Source organism: Serinus canaria, chromosome 5 (assembly GCF_022539315.1).
Source record: "Serinus canaria isolate serCan28SL12 chromosome 5, serCan2020, whole genome shotgun sequence".
Lineage (NCBI taxonomy): Eukaryota > Metazoa > Chordata > Aves > Passeriformes > Fringillidae > Serinus > Serinus canaria.
In genome coordinates this window covers 3,245,361-3,263,086 of record NC_066319.1, presented here as the reverse complement: position 1 = coordinate 3,263,086, position 17,726 = coordinate 3,245,361, and the positions used below count along the sequence as shown (strand labels likewise).

At 41.9% G+C, this 17,726-nt stretch overlaps 1 protein-coding gene across 6 annotated transcripts in view; it reads right to left on the bottom strand.

Moving 5' to 3' along the window:
- Positions 1–17,726, bottom strand: part of NAV2 (neuron navigator 2) — a 380,173-nt gene that overhangs the window by 97,361 nt on the left and 265,086 nt on the right. For all 6 annotated transcript variants that reach the window (XM_009098722.4, XM_050974858.1, XM_050974860.1 and 3 more), the window contains exons 7-10: positions 13,231–14,338; positions 8,387–8,499; positions 4,343–4,451; positions 1,404–1,823 (exon numbers count right to left, since the gene is read on the bottom strand). In XM_009098722.4, coding sequence (XP_009096970.2) covers positions 1,404–1,823; positions 4,343–4,451; positions 8,387–8,499; positions 13,231–14,338 — 1,750 coding nt within the window. The remainder of the gene's footprint in view (positions 1–1,403; positions 1,824–4,342; positions 4,452–8,386; positions 8,500–13,230; positions 14,339–17,726) is intronic.

Sequence of the window (17,726 nt, the reverse complement as noted above, 5' to 3'; positions counted from 1 at the left end):
AGATGAGGATCTGACTACATGTTCTCAGAAGGCCGATTGATTATTTTATGTACTTATATTATATTAAAGAATGCTATACTAAAACTATACTGAAGAAAGAGAAAAGGATACAGACAGAAGGCTTAACAAGAATGATAATAAAAACTTGTGACTGACTCCTCAGAGTCCAACACAGCTGATGGTGATTGGTCATTGAGTAAAAACAATTCACATGAAACCAATCAAACATGCACCTGTTGGTAAACGACCTCCAGACCACATTCCAAAGCAGCAAACACAGGAGAAGCAAATGAGACAGTTCTCATTTGCTTAATATTATATAATATTAAAATTTGCTTAATATTATATAATACTACTATCTATTATATCTATAGATATTTAATAGATATAAATATATCTAGATATAACAGATATATTGATATATATATATCTATAATAGATATAGATATATCTATTATAGAGATATAGCTAGATATAATAGATATATAGTTATATATCTATAATAGATATATCTCTATGTATAAATATAGCTATATCTATAATAGATAGATCTATTACACAGATATCTAGATATCTGTATCATACAGATATATCTATGATATAGATATATATGTTATATTTATCTATAATAGATATAAATGTATCTATTATATAGATAGATCTAGATAGATATATAGATATATATACCTATAATAGATATAGATATATGTTATTTAGACATAGATGTATCAATTATACAGATATAGATACAGCTAGATATAACTGATATACAGATATATATCTATAATAGACATAGATGTATCTATTATATATATATAGATATGGCTACATATAGTAGATATATATCTATATTAGATATAGCTATTGTATAGATATAGATACAGCTGGATATAATAGAGATATAGATACATATATCTATTATATATCTATAGAGATATCTATTTATATCTATAGAGATATCTATTTTATATCTATAGAGATATCTATTTTATACCTATAGAGACATCTATTTTATACCTATAGAGACATCTATTTTATACCTATAGAGACATCTATTTTATACCTATAGAGACATCTATTTTATACCTATAGAGACATCTATTTTATACCTATAGAGACATCTATTTTATACCTATAGAGACATCTATTTTATACCTATAGAGACATCTATTTTATACCTATAGAGACATCTATTTTATATCTATAGAGATATCTATTTTATACCTATAGATATAAAAGATAATATTAAGGAAATTTTAGTATTATATAATATTAGCAAATGAGATAATATTATATATCATGAGATAATATTTTCTCTGAGGCTCCTCATCTCCCCAGCAGAAGAAACCCCAGCGAAGGGAATTTTCCGAAAACACGACAGTGACAAAGACTCAGGAACTCACCCGCTGGTGATGTCGTCAGCCCTGATGTTCTTGCCCAGCACGTCGCCGTCGCTCATGTAGCCGGTGGCGTCCATGGCGATGCCCTCGAGGTCGATGTCGTCGCCGGCCTTGTCGGCGATGTCCACGTGGCAGACGCCGCTGCCGCGCGCGGCCAGCTGCCGCCGCAGCGGCGCCGGGTACAGGTAGCGCGCGGCGCCCGGCTCGGCGCTGACGAAGCGGCCGGCGCTGCCCCGTGGCGTGTAGCCGCTGCCTGAGGATGGCGCGTAGCCGCTGCCCGAGGACGGCGCGTCGCCCGCCTGCAGCCGCGGGCTGGACTGGCCCAGCCGCCAGGACAGCGGCGTCGGCCGCCCCGTCAGGCTGAGGATGCTGCGGCCGCTGATCTCGGTGGTGACGTTGGTGTCAAACGTGGTCTCCAAGGTGCTTGAAGGGAGAGATGTGGAGAAAATCCCTTAGGGTTTTAGCTCTTACGTGCTTCAAATCCTGCAATGCCTTAGTGTATAACTCTCAACTCCATATAAAGTGTTGGTTGACTGTGTTCACATTTTGGTTGGACAAAGTGATCCCTCTAGACCTGAGCTTCAAAGACACCTCACTGCCTCAGGCCTCGTAAAGTACAAACAGAAGTGAATTGAGGGGGAGCAAACTGGGGGTATATGACTTCATTACCTGTAGCTGTAATTGGAGAATTAACCACCAATGGACCAAACTTTTAACCGTCTGAAAAACTCGAGGCCATCGTCCACCATGGGTGTCGCCTCTGGAAGGCTGCTGACTCCCCAAGGGGTGCCTGTTTGAAGGCCTTGATAAAACACCCACTTGATTCCCTTAATCTTGTGTGGCCTTTGTTCCAGGTAGCCACCCCAAGGCATCAGACCCACTGGATCAGATGTGGCTCTTACATGGAACGCTGTGTGAGATTTCAGGTGCTCCCAAGGCCCTGAACACTCACCAAGTTACTGACTGTACCCAAGAGCACTAAAAACTCACTGCTGCAGCACTTGGGGAGATCCCTTCTTTTTACTTTTCAGGTCCTTCCCCAATGCTCCTAAAGACTCTTGCACCCAGGCAAACAGGTGCTCTACATACATGTGAAAAGACTTAAGCAGGACTTTTCAATGGATTATCCACAGTATCAAAGTGTAACTTTCTCATCTTCAAGCACACATAACTCCATGACATTATGGTTTTGCCAGTCTAGGCAAGAGAGTGGGATGATAAGCTGACTAAAGGAAAACCTGCTAAAGTTCTATTTTTCTGATATATTTCCTTTTATTATCTGCATTCATGATAATTTGAACTCTGGAGATGTGTCCAACACCAAATGGAAGCTATTTCTCCAAGATGAAGAGTAAATGAGAAAAGTAAGAAGACCTTTTCTTTTTCTTCAGGATATATTTTGTACAGTAACAAATCAATAGTGAACTATGAACTGCTTTGAAGATTTCAAACCAAAACCAGAAAAAACAATAAATAACTCATATATTCATGAGTTAGGCATATTTTAAAAATATTGGTAATATTTAAATATGAAACCCTAAAAATGTGACTACACCATGACTTTTCATGTAATGTGTACAGATTGCAAGACTACACCCTAAATACTCACAGCTGAATTGTAGTGAATTTATCTGAGGTTAATCCATAGCTGCAACTTCTCTTACCCACATGAGCTCCTCTCTTCCTTTCCTGCTCAACCAAGTGCCACTGGTTTTTTACTTATTGCAGATATTAGTAAAAATAAACAGCATTGTAGCACTCCCAATGTTACATATAAGCAAAAACCTCTGTATTCTCTGGTTAAAGTAATTAAACCTTGAAGAGCTGTCACATTAATTGAAACTTGCAAATAAAAACAGCTTTGGGAGTTCATCTTTGCAAGCTCTGCTTCAGTTTCAGATACAAAGCCAAAACCCAAAGTGTTCCCCCAATAAACTCATGTAGGGCTGGGGTACATAAGGCAGCACCAAGTGTTAGGCAGGACCCCAACCTCATCATGGGCCAAACAGCTTGTTCCCCAAAACTTCCTGTTCAACACTGCAAAGATCTAACTCACATAATGTTTAAATGTAATGGTAATCTTTGCTTATTTACAGCATATTTTAAATATTGCCAAAGATTTCCAAATGTTGCTTTTAAAAAAAAAAAAAAAGCAGTTACATTCAGGGGATGACTAACAATATTAGAAGAACTTGTTTGTCCAAAGTTTGGTCAGGAATTTAAGTTATGCACTTGATAATATGGGTCAAGCACAGTTCACCTCTTATTTAAACAAAGTATTACACATAGGGGGAGAGAGGTATAATGCACTGAAGTTACAAAAGAGTAAAAAGAAACATTTTAAACTGTAACTTATATTCAAACATCACCTCACACATTTAACAAGAATTGATCATTCTTGACCTTTGAGTCAATACACACCCCACCCCATCAATTCCCCTTCATACATCTCAATAACCAGCAAAGATTATTCAAATTCTGTGCATTAAAGACAAAAATTACAAGATCACGATCTCCCACTGTCAGTGGTAACAACTTTTCTAAGGATGCAGCCCAGGTGTAAGAGATGTAAAGTAGGAACAGAATTCACAGAAAGACTGGGTTGGAAGAAACCTCCAAGATCATAGAGTCCAACCCATGCCCTAACACCTTAAATAAACCCTGGCAGCCAGTGCCACATCCAGTCTCTTTTTAAACACACCCAGGAATGGTGACTCCACCACTTCTTCCCCAGGCAGCCATTCCAGAACTTTATCTCTCTTTGTGTAAAAAACTTTTTCCTAATATCCAACCTGTATTTCCCCTGATGCAGCTTGAGGCTGTGTGCTCCTGTTCTGTCAGTGCTGCCTGGTGAAAGAGACCCTCCCCACCTGAGCACAGGCACCTTTCAGGAGCTGTAGAGAGTGGTTTCCATTTCGTTAGGAACCCCGAGGTGCCCTTACCTGTGGGTGATCTGGGTTCCCCGCAAACTGGACATGGTTTCCTCCAGGTTCTGCCGCAGGTCAGCGATGTTCTTCACAGTTCGCAGCCGCCGCGTCTCTGGATCCTCTCCTGCAGGGAGAGGAAGCCATGAGTAAGGAGCAGGCAGGGAACAGCACAGAACTGAGCTGCTGCCTATGCCTGACTCAAATGCACCTTTTCCTGACTTTCTAAGCTGGTTGGGATTGAGATTCCATTCCCCTCGGCAGGCACCTGCCATCATCACATCCTGACCAAAATGAGCTCTGCAGGGTCACCCTCACTGCACAGGCTGCCTTTGAGATGCTCCTGACCCAGTTTAAATTCTGGTTAACTTTCAACCTCATTAGAACACATACTCCATCAATACCACCCTTTCCATCTCACACATTGACACAATTAACATTAACCTGTGTCCTAGGGTGACATTATGATGCTTGTATCCCCATTCCTGTGTTCTGTTCATGCTGGATATTATATTCTGTGCCTTCAAGACTGGCTCTGAAGAGTGAAAGTTTTGTTTTGGTTTTGTTATCAGCCTGTTCCCCCACAGCTGGCAGGACACAGAGAAGGGGCAGTACATGGTGCTGCTTTTGCTTTTTGCCCTTCTTTTTGCTTCCCTCTTGCTTTTTGCTTCTGCTCATTAGTTAGTTAAGCTAAGCAGTCCAAATTTTTCCCTGGACTGTTTCTCCTTTCCCTTTTTTGGAACTACTCAAACCTGCTCCGGACTGGGACCTGGGAACACCAAGAGTTTGCACCTTGTGGCTGCAGCAGCTGCCCCAGTGCCAGAGGGACTGAGAACAGAGTGACCACCCCAGGAGAGACTTTCTGAATTTGTCATCTTTATCAGAGCAGTGAAAGAGTCGTGCCATTGTTCATTTCACCTCATGTTCAGAGGTATTGTTCATTTTGTGAGCTGGGGGGGTGTTAAATAAAGAGGCTCTTTCCACTTATCTCCAAGGAATCCTTCCCAAACTGGTTGGGGGCAGGGGCTGTGTGGATTTGCTTTCTGGAGGGGCTCCCTTTGGAGGTTTTCTCCCAAATTTGCCCTAAACCAGGACAACCTGACACGGGCAATTTCTCCAATATTGTGTTTTCACTAGATCTTCTTTGTCCTACAATAACAGCTTTCCACAAACTAAACTGTGCTGACTGGGTGGCTGCTCCATGCTGAGTGATGTTTCAGGTAAAAGAACAAAAGGTTTTGCTCGTCAACATAACACACTCCTAAAATGTGCTACATGACACAAAGTTGGGGATGACTTAGTTTTCATGGCATTTAGAAATCCTGTTCTTTAAATACTTTGTTCTAAAACACATTCGTGTCCTGCTCCTTAAAAGTAGAGTTTATGTACACAAAAAAATAAAGTCTTCCTACTGTTTCAGCATAATTTCATTTTACCAAATTAATAATTTAATTAGCGCTTCAGCATAATTTATTTACATGCTCTCAGCTGCCAATTCAGAAATGCTTTGGTCTCTACCTCAGCTGAGCATTACAGAGCTAAATCTTCTAAGAGGCTAAATAGAAGTGAACTACTAGAAGTGCCAGCCTATTCTTTGTAAGCTGAAAGCTGGAACAGCAAACCTCCAAAAAACTGTCACAAAGCTTCTGTTGGGCACAGAAGGAAATTATTTCATTCTAAAGGGTTTACAACTCATGACTAAAGAAAATACTACAGTAAATGTAAAACTTTTCACATTTTGTATCAGCATTCTCTGTACATGAGATGTATTTTTGAGCTGCCAGCATGCTGGGCACCCACACAATTGCTAGTTTAGATGGATATCTATATATTACACACATCAGAAGTGTGAAGAACAAGGTAAAAAAAGCTGTTGTTGGAACTTTCTACATTCTCTACTTTATATTTCATGTTTCTAAAAGATGCCACGTTGGTGGCACAGAAAAACCCACTCACACACTCTTGCCTACAAAGCAGCAGTGCTGCAAACTACTGACCCAAGTGCTTCGTGCCCATGTGAGCATTTTTCTTTTAATCAGTCCCTACTCTCTGGGAAATCACCTCCTTGAGCTACAATTCACTTAAGCCAGAGGGTCACACAATTATGGTCTGGCTGGACTGAAAACATCCACCTAACGAGACTGATTGCTTTAGCCACTGGGTCTCTGGGACAGAAAACATTTTCTATACTCATGGATCTACAAATTTTTCTAGTAAAAAACATAAAATATTTATAGGCCTTTGGCTTAACAAACATCACAGTGCTCTTTTACAGATCATTTCTCTCACATATGTGAAGGCAAATGGTAGGTAACTTCTTAGGAAAACACACAGGAGACAAACTAAAGCAATTTCTACTGAGATCACTCTTATGCCTACATTGATACCAAATTTTCACTTAAATGACATTCCAGTACTTAAACTGAAAGTATACTTTAGAGACAGAGATTGGACAGTTGGCCCCTAGAGTTTAATTCTGAAATCACTCAGCTCCTCATGAGTAGGCAACATCCTTAAACAATTCTGCTTCCATTTTTTTCTACCTATACCCTCTTTTGTTTTATATGTGCTTTTAAATCAACAACACCAATAGCTGCTACGCAGGGAGAGAACAGATCTGTGCCTTATTTCTTCTAATTCATTTGGGCTGAGGGACTATTTTGTTTAGTTTGCTCTGTTTCCCCCAAGGCCCATCCATGGATGCTGCTGTCTGGTCTGGCTGTGCACAGCTGGGGTTTCCATCTCCCTTGTCTGGGTTTTTCAGCTGTCTTCTGCCTCTGGATCCCAAAACTTACACATTCTAGTTGAGTAATAGTTTGTACTTACAAAACATCTGTCGTTAGAGACTAAATATCTTTTGTGATCTAGAAACACTTCTCAGTTTGCAGGTTGAAATGCATCCAGCCCAGCCAATATGATGATTAAGAGGTAATCCTGAAAAAGTTTAAGCAGCTAGACATTGTGTTTCTTACCTGCAATTCTCATATTTAAATATGAACCCAAAAATGTTCTCAAGGATTTTATCCCTTGTGCCTTTTATCTGCCTTTAAGTACTTCATCCACTTATGTGTAAATTGTACACACAGATATGTTCACTTAGGCATTCCTGCAGCCCTTCTCCTCACCAGTGACTCTGCCTCTCACCTTTGCCATCAGCACACAGGTAGTATTGAAAGAACATGCAATGCAGTATGAAATTAATCTCATTGGGAAACTTTTAGCCACATCACTTTTCCAAGGAGGGCATTTGGTTTCAAACCCCACATTAAACTGGGAGACACCAAGACTGAGTAGATGGAAAAAACCTGAGATTCTACAGATGAGACATCCTGCAATAGCACACAGTAAGCAAAGTCACAGATGTTGCTGAAATGGGGACAAGAAGAGATCAGACAGTGACTTTAAAAACACTTGCTAGATCACATTAGTAGAATCTAGTATATTCTAACCATATATGGTTGCTGAAAATCACTTTGTTATATTGGTAAGCTTAATTTATTTTTCTAACTAGCACATACTTCTTACAGCAGCAGGAATTCTAGATAAATATACCAGGTGCTTTCTAATTTAGACTACTCATATTCTAGCCACAACCAGTTTCAGCTTCTGTATGCTGGACACACTAGAGTGTAGCTGGATTTTGGTGCCCTACTGCTGCAAAGGCTGTTTCTCAAATTGATCAGATTCCTATAACAGTAAGATTCTCCCAAACCAAAACGTCAAGGAAATGAACACAGTCTGTTCTGTAAGCTCTGAAATGAAGTTTTTAAAACTAAACAATGCATATGAAATGCTTGAGAATGCCTAGGATCCTTATAGTAGTTTAATCCTAATAACTGCTGCACATCTCATTAAGCAGACAGAATTCCTGGTGATTTCAAGAAATTTGGGGTGCACACTTGTGCATCCAGAGTTCAAATTATTGACAGCCTGTTCACTGCTGAAGAGCTGATAGAAATAGAGTGATTAAGAACGAAAGCAGCAGGAATAAAATCAACTTGCTCTAGCCCATTCTTGTTTAACCAGACCACAGTCAGTAATGGGTCATGCTTCAAAACTCACCTGAGAGGTCCTCGAGGGCAGGCTGGGCAGTTTTGACATAAAGAGCAGAATCCATGCTGACCCCTCCTGTGCTGGCCTCGGCTGTTACATTCCCTTCATTGTCTGTCTGAGATCTGGAAAGCAAAACAAACCAGGGATGTGCAGCCACTCTCCATCCAAAGTATCTCAAGTATAACAAGACAAGTGCACCTGCCATCAGCCACTCTGTCCCACTCTCCAGAACACACCAGCAGACTGGTTTTACATAATTCATTAGTCCCATGTTGAATTATGCCCTAGAAATGGAAACAAGCACTCAGCTGTAAAAAATAAAAAATTCATAGTCAAAGATAGGCTTCACAGCTCATCAGATGGGGTCTTAAAACACTTGGGTTTCCAGATGTATCTTAATTATCAATACCATCAGTTGTTGTGGCTAATCTGAGCCTCTCCAATAAAGTCTGTATTGCATGAAGATAAAGCTGGGAGCATGTGATGTTATGTTACACTCCTGCTAGGTTCTCTTCAACATCATATCCATTTTAAGAGAAATGACTGGGCAAAACCAACTTCCAACTCCAATTTATTGTCTGATATTATAGCTGCCAGGTATTGAAAGATGATGTACGGATCTGCTCTCAGATTTGAGTAAGATATGGTGGCTCATTTCACTTTACTAACTGTGCTGTAAAGTGTTGCTCATAGAGCCACACCAACAGGCAGCTGGAAGTTCTCCTGCCCCCAGGGTAAGTGCTGCTGTAAAAGAGTAAAGACACAGTGAGGAATTACTATTGCAATGCTCCTTATTTCACCTGACTCTTGTAGCAGGATGCTCTGCCTGGAGTAGGGGTAAAACAACTGGAACAATGCCCTGCTTTCAGAGCTGTCTGTGGCAGAAGGAGAAGGGGCCTCTTGCTGCTTCTGGTGTTGAATAACACTGAAAACAGGCTGACTCATCAACCCCAGAGTTCAACCTCCCCACAGGGAGGTGAAGATGGGGCAGACCTGGTGAGGTACCTGAGAAAGGAAGCAGCAATGCCAGCACTGATAACTGCAGATGCTGGGCTGACACAGCTGGCCAGCACACACATTACTGATGGTCATTTTGGACTAGAAAAGCCCAATCCCACTCTTTAATGACAAGGTCTTCTAACACACCCCTCCCTGGAGTGGGTGCAGAGTCCTCCTGGAGTGGGGACATCCTGCAGGGTGAGCAAAAGAGATGTGCCCACATTGGTATGGGTGAATAACATCAATCTCTGCTGAATAATTGCTTTTCATAGAACTTCAACACAATTCCTTGGATTCTGTTTCAAAAATAGTGAATCATACTGTACCAGTAATCATGGCTGCCTGTACTGTGTAGTCAATAATTCTGACTGAGAACTATGAGTCTAATCATTATCAAAAGAAATCATTTATTCTCATATAAATGTATCTGGTGTGCCATCCTTAATCCTACAGGACAGCTGAGTTATATGAAGTCCAATGACATCTATGTAATCCTTCAGACATGAACAAAGCTGACAAGGCCTGGATCCAGCTGCATCAAGAACTCCCTTCTGAGAAGGAGTTTAGAAGCAAGGGAGTCCTTTCTGCACCTCCTGACTCAATGGGAGAGCTTCTCTAATAAACTTAGTCTGAAGCTCCCTTTCTGCCAGTGACAACCCTACACAAAATGCAGGACAATTTCTTTCTTAACCACATCAAACCCAAACAAAAAGTCTACAGGCAGCTGAAAAGTACAGATTAAAGTAACCTAACTGAAGTCAGAAAACACCTGAGCCGTCTACTGCAATGCATTAACAAGTGCATTTTGCAGACTGAAATAATGTCTGGATAGTTAATATAATAATGTGTTATGTTTGCCTTGCAAACCAAAATGACCTGGCTTTTCTCTTTCCTTTTAAAGTTTACATGATAGTAAACAGTGTTTTTCCATTTTCCAGCTGCCAAACAGGTAGTTTCATTCCTGGTTTTTGTAAAAGGTCAAATAAATACTGTGTGGAGTTTATCAGTATGTTTAGATTATAGAAAATGTATGGACTGTGTCTGCTTTTACATGTTAGATGATGGTATCTAAGATCAATACCAACAATGAGGGGACACTGTGGTGATAAACTTAAGAACCCATCTCCAAGAATTTCTGCTTCCCAGCTCCCCTGGCATTTAATTCCATACACAAGGAGAATTCTCAAAGGAGCCAGAAGACTCAAGAGTTGCTCTTCCTGTTCTGCATTCCTACACAGGCCTTTGGCATCCCTCTCCTTCAGGTTCATTCCACTGACATTCACTCTTGTTCAAAAAACGTGACTGACCATTTTTTATGCTACATCAGCCAAGAGATCCAAGGCAAAAATGTACACAATAAAACTGAAAAAAACATGGTACAGGGCAACAAGAATGACCAAAGATCATGAACAGAATCTCTACAAGTGAGAACAAAAGAGGCTAGGACACCTTAGCCTAGGAAGGACATATCTTATGGAAGGGAAGGAGGTGAGAAAGCTCTTTCAGATCATGAGCAGCAAGAAGATGAAGACAGAGAAAACACTTGCATCCTCTTCTGTCATCATCATATTCCAAAAGTCTCACACCTTCTCAGTAATTTCTCATGGGCAGCTCCTCCCAGCACTGACTCCTTCTTCTTCACAGCCAACAAACCCCATCTCTCTTCCCAACCAGCTAACCCACTCTTTTGTAGCACTCTTCTTACTGGACACAGCTGTGGCCTATTAAGGGCAGGCCTTTCCTAATCTTTGGTGATTAGCACAGCTGCAGCTCCTCAGGTGTGAGACTGCCTTCTGCACTATCTTTATTTCCTTACATTCTGTCCCTCCACACTCTTCCTATGAAAGAGCCAAGCAGTGCCATAAAATCCCCATGAGATGGCTGTCCAAACCAAAAATCTGACTGAGAAACTCCTTGTGTCCCAGTCATGCTGTGTCCTTAAGAATCCCTGCTACTGATTTCCCTCTTGTTACTTCTCTACTAACCCTAGGATACTTCCCTACTTCCCTACCCTCTACTGCCACTCTCACACAGAAGGTGTTTCAAACAGAAAATGCACTAGACAGAGCTTGGCTGTGACTTCCTTTGGCTGCTCTTTTCCTTATCTCAGGGTTAACACATACAACACACAGACTTCTTGTCTGGCCTTACTTAAATGAAAGAACTTTTATTTTAATTATTTTGTTTAATTTCCAATTCCTGCTTACAGTGAGGCAGCTTCACCACCATCAGCCACAATGAAGACCCTGAGAGCATCTTGGCATGGTAACAACTTTCAAAGCTATGGTGCACAAAACAAACCTGACACATGTTCTTGTACCCTTCAGAAGAGCAGCACCTGGTGAAGGAGGTGGTCAGACTGCCATCTTTCCTGCTAGTAAGGTTGGACACAACCATTATCCCCCCTCCTGTCTATCACAACTTCTCAGACAGCCTTTGCCACCAGTTTTTATGAAAATGTATCAACTGCCTACACTCTTGAAGCAAGAGACTTCTCCATGATGGAGCATTTACCTTGCTGCTTCACCCCCCTGGAAGTGTCCAGAAGGGCCCTCCTGGGCACCCCAGTCCTGCAGCCCCCAGGGCGGGTCCCATATCACTGTGCTGTGGGCCCCGATGAAGGAGGAATGATGAGGAGCACTCAGATGGCTAATTATTTATTTATATTATCAGAAGGCTAATTAATTACTTTATTATATTATTCTATACTACATTATATCTAATCTGAATCTGCCAAGCACTCAACCCTGCACACAACTTCACTGCGCCACACTGAAGGCTCATTAATCACTTTATCAGGAGGCTAATTAATTACTATATTATACTATATTATTCTATACTATATTACATTATATCTAATTTGAATCTGCCAAGCACTCAAACCTCGACACAACTGCATTACGCCCCACTGAAGGCTAATAAATCACTTTATCAGGAGGCTAATTAATTACTTTATTATACTATATTATTCTATATTACATTATATCTAATTTGAATCTGCCAAGCACTCAAACCTGCACACAACTGCACTGCGCCCCACTGAAGGCTAATTAATCACTTTATCAGGAGGCTAATTAATTACTTTATTATACTATATTATTCTATACTATATTACATCTAAGCTGAATCTGCCAAGCACTCAACCCTGGCCACAACTGCACTGCGCCCCACTGAAGGCTAATTAATCACTTTATCAGAAGGCTAATCAATTACTTTATTATACTATATTATTCTATACTATATTACATTATATCTAATTTGAATCTGCCAAGCACTCAAACCTGGACACAACTGCACTGTGCCACACTAAAGGCTAATTGATCACTTTATCAGAAGGCTAATCAATTACTTTATTATGCTATATTATTCTATACTATATTACATTATATCTAATCTGAATCTGCCAAGCACTCAACCCTGCACACAACTGCACTGTGCCACACTGAGGCTAATTAATCACTTTATGAGGAGGCTAATTAATTACTTTATTATACTATATTATTCTATACTATATTACATTACATCTAAGCTGAATCTGCCCAGAAGGAGAATTAATTACTTTATTATACTATATTATTTTATTATTACATTATATCTAATCGGAATCTGCCAAGCACTCAACGCTGCACTCCACTGCACATCATCTTGTGGCTGTCAGCCGACAGCCCCGACACACACACACTCTTGGCCCTGATAGCCAAGGAAACACACCACCACCACCACTTTGGCTAAACAACCTCCATACTGCATCCTGCTTCCTCTGAGGTCCAGAGAATGCCAATCCCAGAAACATTCCCGGGAAGAACCGCACCTTGGCTTCCCCTGTGAAGAGAACCGCGGCGGCAGCGCCGTACCTGTACATGAAGGGCGCGACGGTGGCGGTGTTGGGGTGGCTGTATTGCTGCTGGGGATGAGGTAGCTGCACGCTCACGGTGTTGCTGCCCGTGCTGTGCGTGGTCACCGCGGGCCCGTTCATGGCCTGGCTGCTGCTGCTGCTGTGCAGGCCCCCGACGCCCTTCCCCTCGGAGGAAGCCAGGCTGGAGGAGGAGCTGGAATGACGGCTGTCCAGCTGGGACTTCTGATGAGAGAGCCCCGAGCTGGCTTTCCCGCCACGGCTCCTCTCGCCTTCCTTTGCGGGAACAGGGGCACTTGAGGATTTCCCTGTGGTGTTTTTCATTCCTGGTTTTGGTATTCCGCTGTGCGAAGGGGCAGAGGCCTCCTTCTTGGCACTGTTCAGCTTCCCTCCTTTAGGGATAAAGCTTGCGATCTTGGAGGACTTTTTTGGCATCTCTGTTGCTGTTGTTAGTGCTGTCTGCTCTTCTTTAGGTTCCTCCTTCAGCTCCAGCTTCTCGGTGATGGATGTTCTCTTTGTAATGTCTTTACCTTTATCCTTTTCCTTCTCTTTTTGTTTCTCCTTCTCCTTCTCATTACCCTTTGGAGAACTTTTCTTATTAGTTAGCGCACGGCTGAAAGTCCTTTGTGCAATTCCCTTGAGTGCAATTTTGGGGCTGCTGGACATTGATCCCGGGTTGTTCACGTTCTGGTTGGTGGCATCGATTTCTTCGCTCTCCTCAAAGCTGAGGAGCGCCTCCAGCTTTTCACAGCTGTTGTCCCGAGAGCCCGGACACTCCAGCGCCGTCCCGGACGCTCCTGCTTTGGAACCCCCTTTGCTGTTGAAGAGTTTTAGTTTTTCCAGCATGGATTTCTGACCGTTGGGAGCTGCTTTGGCGATTTCCGAGGGAGGCTTTGGAGGCTCCGCTGCCGGCTGCTTCACGGACAGCATGGAAGACGTCGCGGTGTGCTTGGCACTGAGGGACTTGCTGCGCCAAGGTTTAATAGCAGAGCTGGGCTGAGGGATGGCTGAGGAGTTATTGCAAGGAACAGCACTGCCGCAGCTCTGAGCTGAGGATGAGACATTTTCATTCATTCCTGTGGGCTGGGAGGCCGTGCTGTCTGCAGGCTCTGGAAAAAAAACCACAGAAAACAACCCAATAAATCAGCACGGTAGTACCTGGTATTAGAGTTACTATGAGGTTCTTTCTGTAATGAAGCATCAAGAATTTCACACTGATTACGTTTAAAAGACACATCAGTATTTTCAATATCAGTGAAACTCAGAGAAAATAAAAGCCAGCTTTCTTTTCCTACCCAGCAGAGCAGCAATGAGCTCCTACTGTATAATTTACATTTACTTGCTGTTTCAAGAAAAAGAATCTCTTCCAATTCAAACCAAAATGTGTTCTGCAATGTGCTCTCCCTTATTAAGTCCACAATACTTTTTCATTAGCAAAAACACAGCACTATTTTGTAACTAAGGGTTCCCTCTGTTTTTGGCAAAATACTCGCTGTCCAAGCTCGATTCTTAGAAAAACCTCAAACATAAAAAAAAATGCAGGAGTAAGGAAAAAAGTAAAACTAAAGTACTTTCAGTTATTAGGGGCGGGGGTAGTAATATCTTCACGATGCAAAGGTAGAAGAGAACTCCACGTACAAAAATAAAACCAGTTGTAAAGAACCTAAACTAAGTACTACCACATATCCTAATACAGCTGTAAGAGAAACTTGTGGCAGTAACTGCAGAGCCCTCCCCCACAGAGAAAACATCTATTATTTAGACATTTTTAGAGAAAAAAAATCTATTATTTAGTTAGTTCCTCCTAATGTTATTTGTTCTTATTAAGAAATTAGTTCCGAGCCTAAAGAGAGCTTGAAAAATCACACTCACCTACCAGAGGCCACTTCTCCTCTGAATCAGTTCCTCTTTGCAGAGTTTCCCTTTTGGAGATGTTACTCTCTCAATTATCACAAATATGCTTTCTGTTAAACTGCTCATGTTTCCAATTAAATTTTGTCATCTGTGTCTGTTCGCCTGCCCAGCAGCCTGCTGGGGATTAACGGCTCTTACCTATATTTCCCTGCCCTCTAGCACGAAAGTAAACTGTGTACAGAGCTGCATTTTTTTAATTCAAAAATCAACAGCAGCGGAGAGCGTGCGTTCTCGGCAGCAGGAGCAGCCCTGTGAATCCAGCCCTGTAAATCATGAGCTGCTGCAGCCACACAGGGACTGTTTTACTTCACTTTCGGTTGCTCAGTGAAGATACGGCTCTGTTAACCTCCCTCCTCTGATCCAAACCAGATCTACTGAAGATTTAAGTCACATTCATCTTCCTGACTTAGCACAGAATGGAGTTTCTAAGAGTATTAGAAACTCCTTAATAATAAACTCAGCCATTTCACAAAGTGGAATAGCAAGAACTAATGATACTTTTAAAACTATTACTGAAACCAGAAGGTTTCCAGGACTCTTAACCAGTAACTATTATACTGGCTGGTTTTGCTAGTCCTTTCCCTATGGCCAAGTACCCACATGGAGCTGGACTGAATCAGGAGCTGGATTACAGACAGACAGACAGACAGGAATCACGCTGCTTTTAAACTTGTGCCAGCCTGCTGACTTTCAGGGTACTGCTCCTGTTTGACACAGAAGGAAAATTAAGCCACCAAGTATCTCAAAGAGTGATACCATCTGGCCTCTTGCTGCTCTGCTCAAGCCTGCTGAATTCAACCCCACAAGTTAAGGAGGACCAAAAAGATAATGGCACAGGAATCAGGGAATCATTAAGGCTGGAAAAGACAACCAAGACTGAGTCCAACCATTAACACCAGACTGCCAAGCCCAGGACTTATCCACATGCCTAAGCACCACACCTACACCTTTCTCTGAGCTCTTCCAGGGATTCCACCAGTGTGGGAGGAGTCCCAGTGACCTGACACAGTGCCCTGACACAGACAGAGAGGAAGGAAGGTGACAACCTCTTCACAGGCTGCCAGCCAAGTTCCTCACTCTGCTTTCAGAAGCTGCACCACCGCTCTTTCCTTCATGCCTCTTACCATACACTGCTTCTTTGTTTTTGTTTTCATTTCCTGAAGTCCTCCTGCTCATCACAGTCTACTTCCCATCCCCACACCACACCAGGCTCCTTTTGCATACTCAGAACAAGCAAGCCTTTGTCTCAGCCTGCCTTACACAGAAGACGTCCAGCAACAAAGTGGAAGCTTCACAAAAATCCCAACTGAGCATATTGTACAGTTAATTTGTATAGATTATTTTTTAAAATAGTAATAGCCCATCTCAATATTGAGATATTGCTATAGGAACTGGACACTGACACTACTTTAACACTAAGTTCCTAATCCACCTCTTCTGGCCTCATCATGCCAAAAAAATCTCAGCACAAAGAACAGCCACGCCCAGAAATCATCAAAGCTGTCTGGGATTCATGAACATGCCTAGGATGGATTTACAACCAGGTCCTGGGAGGGACCCAATGTACTGATCAATACGGGCTCAGAAAAACAGGACTGGGGCAATAGAGGGTGACAAAATAAAAATGACCACTAAGGGCTGTGTCTATAAAGTAGAAGAGCTGGTTGTACACCCTGTTAGTACAACATATGCAGGCACCAAAACTCAGCTGGTGGTCTGAGCACGCAGACAACTGAGCAGATTTCTCAGGAAAGAAATCTGCCTTCTCAAACAGGTATTCCCCAACAGTTTGAGAACAATACAGGAAACGTGTGGATGGGATGGACAAAGCCAGCCTGCATTCCCCAGCACTCAGAGCCTACACAAAGTCACTCACCTGAGACAAGAGGGACCTGAGAGCCAGGTCCAGAACCTGGCTGAGAAGTCTGACCCTTTCTCAGACACTGAGCTGGCTGTTAGGTCACTGCACAGCAGCAGAGGCCACCACATCAAAACAGGGCTCTGACCAGCTCCACAAGGTTCTTCTGGAAGTGGATGGAAGGGGTTGCTTGACTTGGGACCTCAACTACATCCTAACAGCACAGATGAATGCTCCAGTTCACAGACCTCTGGGAAAAGATGCTTGGCTTGGATCAAGTGAAATGGCTTGTTCTCCAAATCCCAAAGCATTGCTCAAAATTTATTTCCAGGCAAAATCCAGAACTTTTTGATTTCTCCTTTTTTGTTTTTTGGTTTTTTAAAAATTTTTTAATGTTTTCAGGAAATCTATGTATTTATTTATTTATGTTTAGTCACTGACTAAAATATGTTTTTCCCCAGTTTATTTGTTTATAAACACAAAACTCTCTTTGTCCCAACGCCCCCACATACACCAATCTGTCTGGAAGTGAATTTTGCTTCTGCTGCCAATGGCGTAGGAGGAGCAGAGTGCAGCTCCATTTACAGACACGTCAAAGAAACCAGAATTAGGACAATACTATGACTGTAACATTAAAAAATTAGAATATATTGCAACAGTAATGTAATTTTCAGAGTGTCTACTTAACGTTTTCCACAAAGTGAATTCTGTGAATACTGGATGCT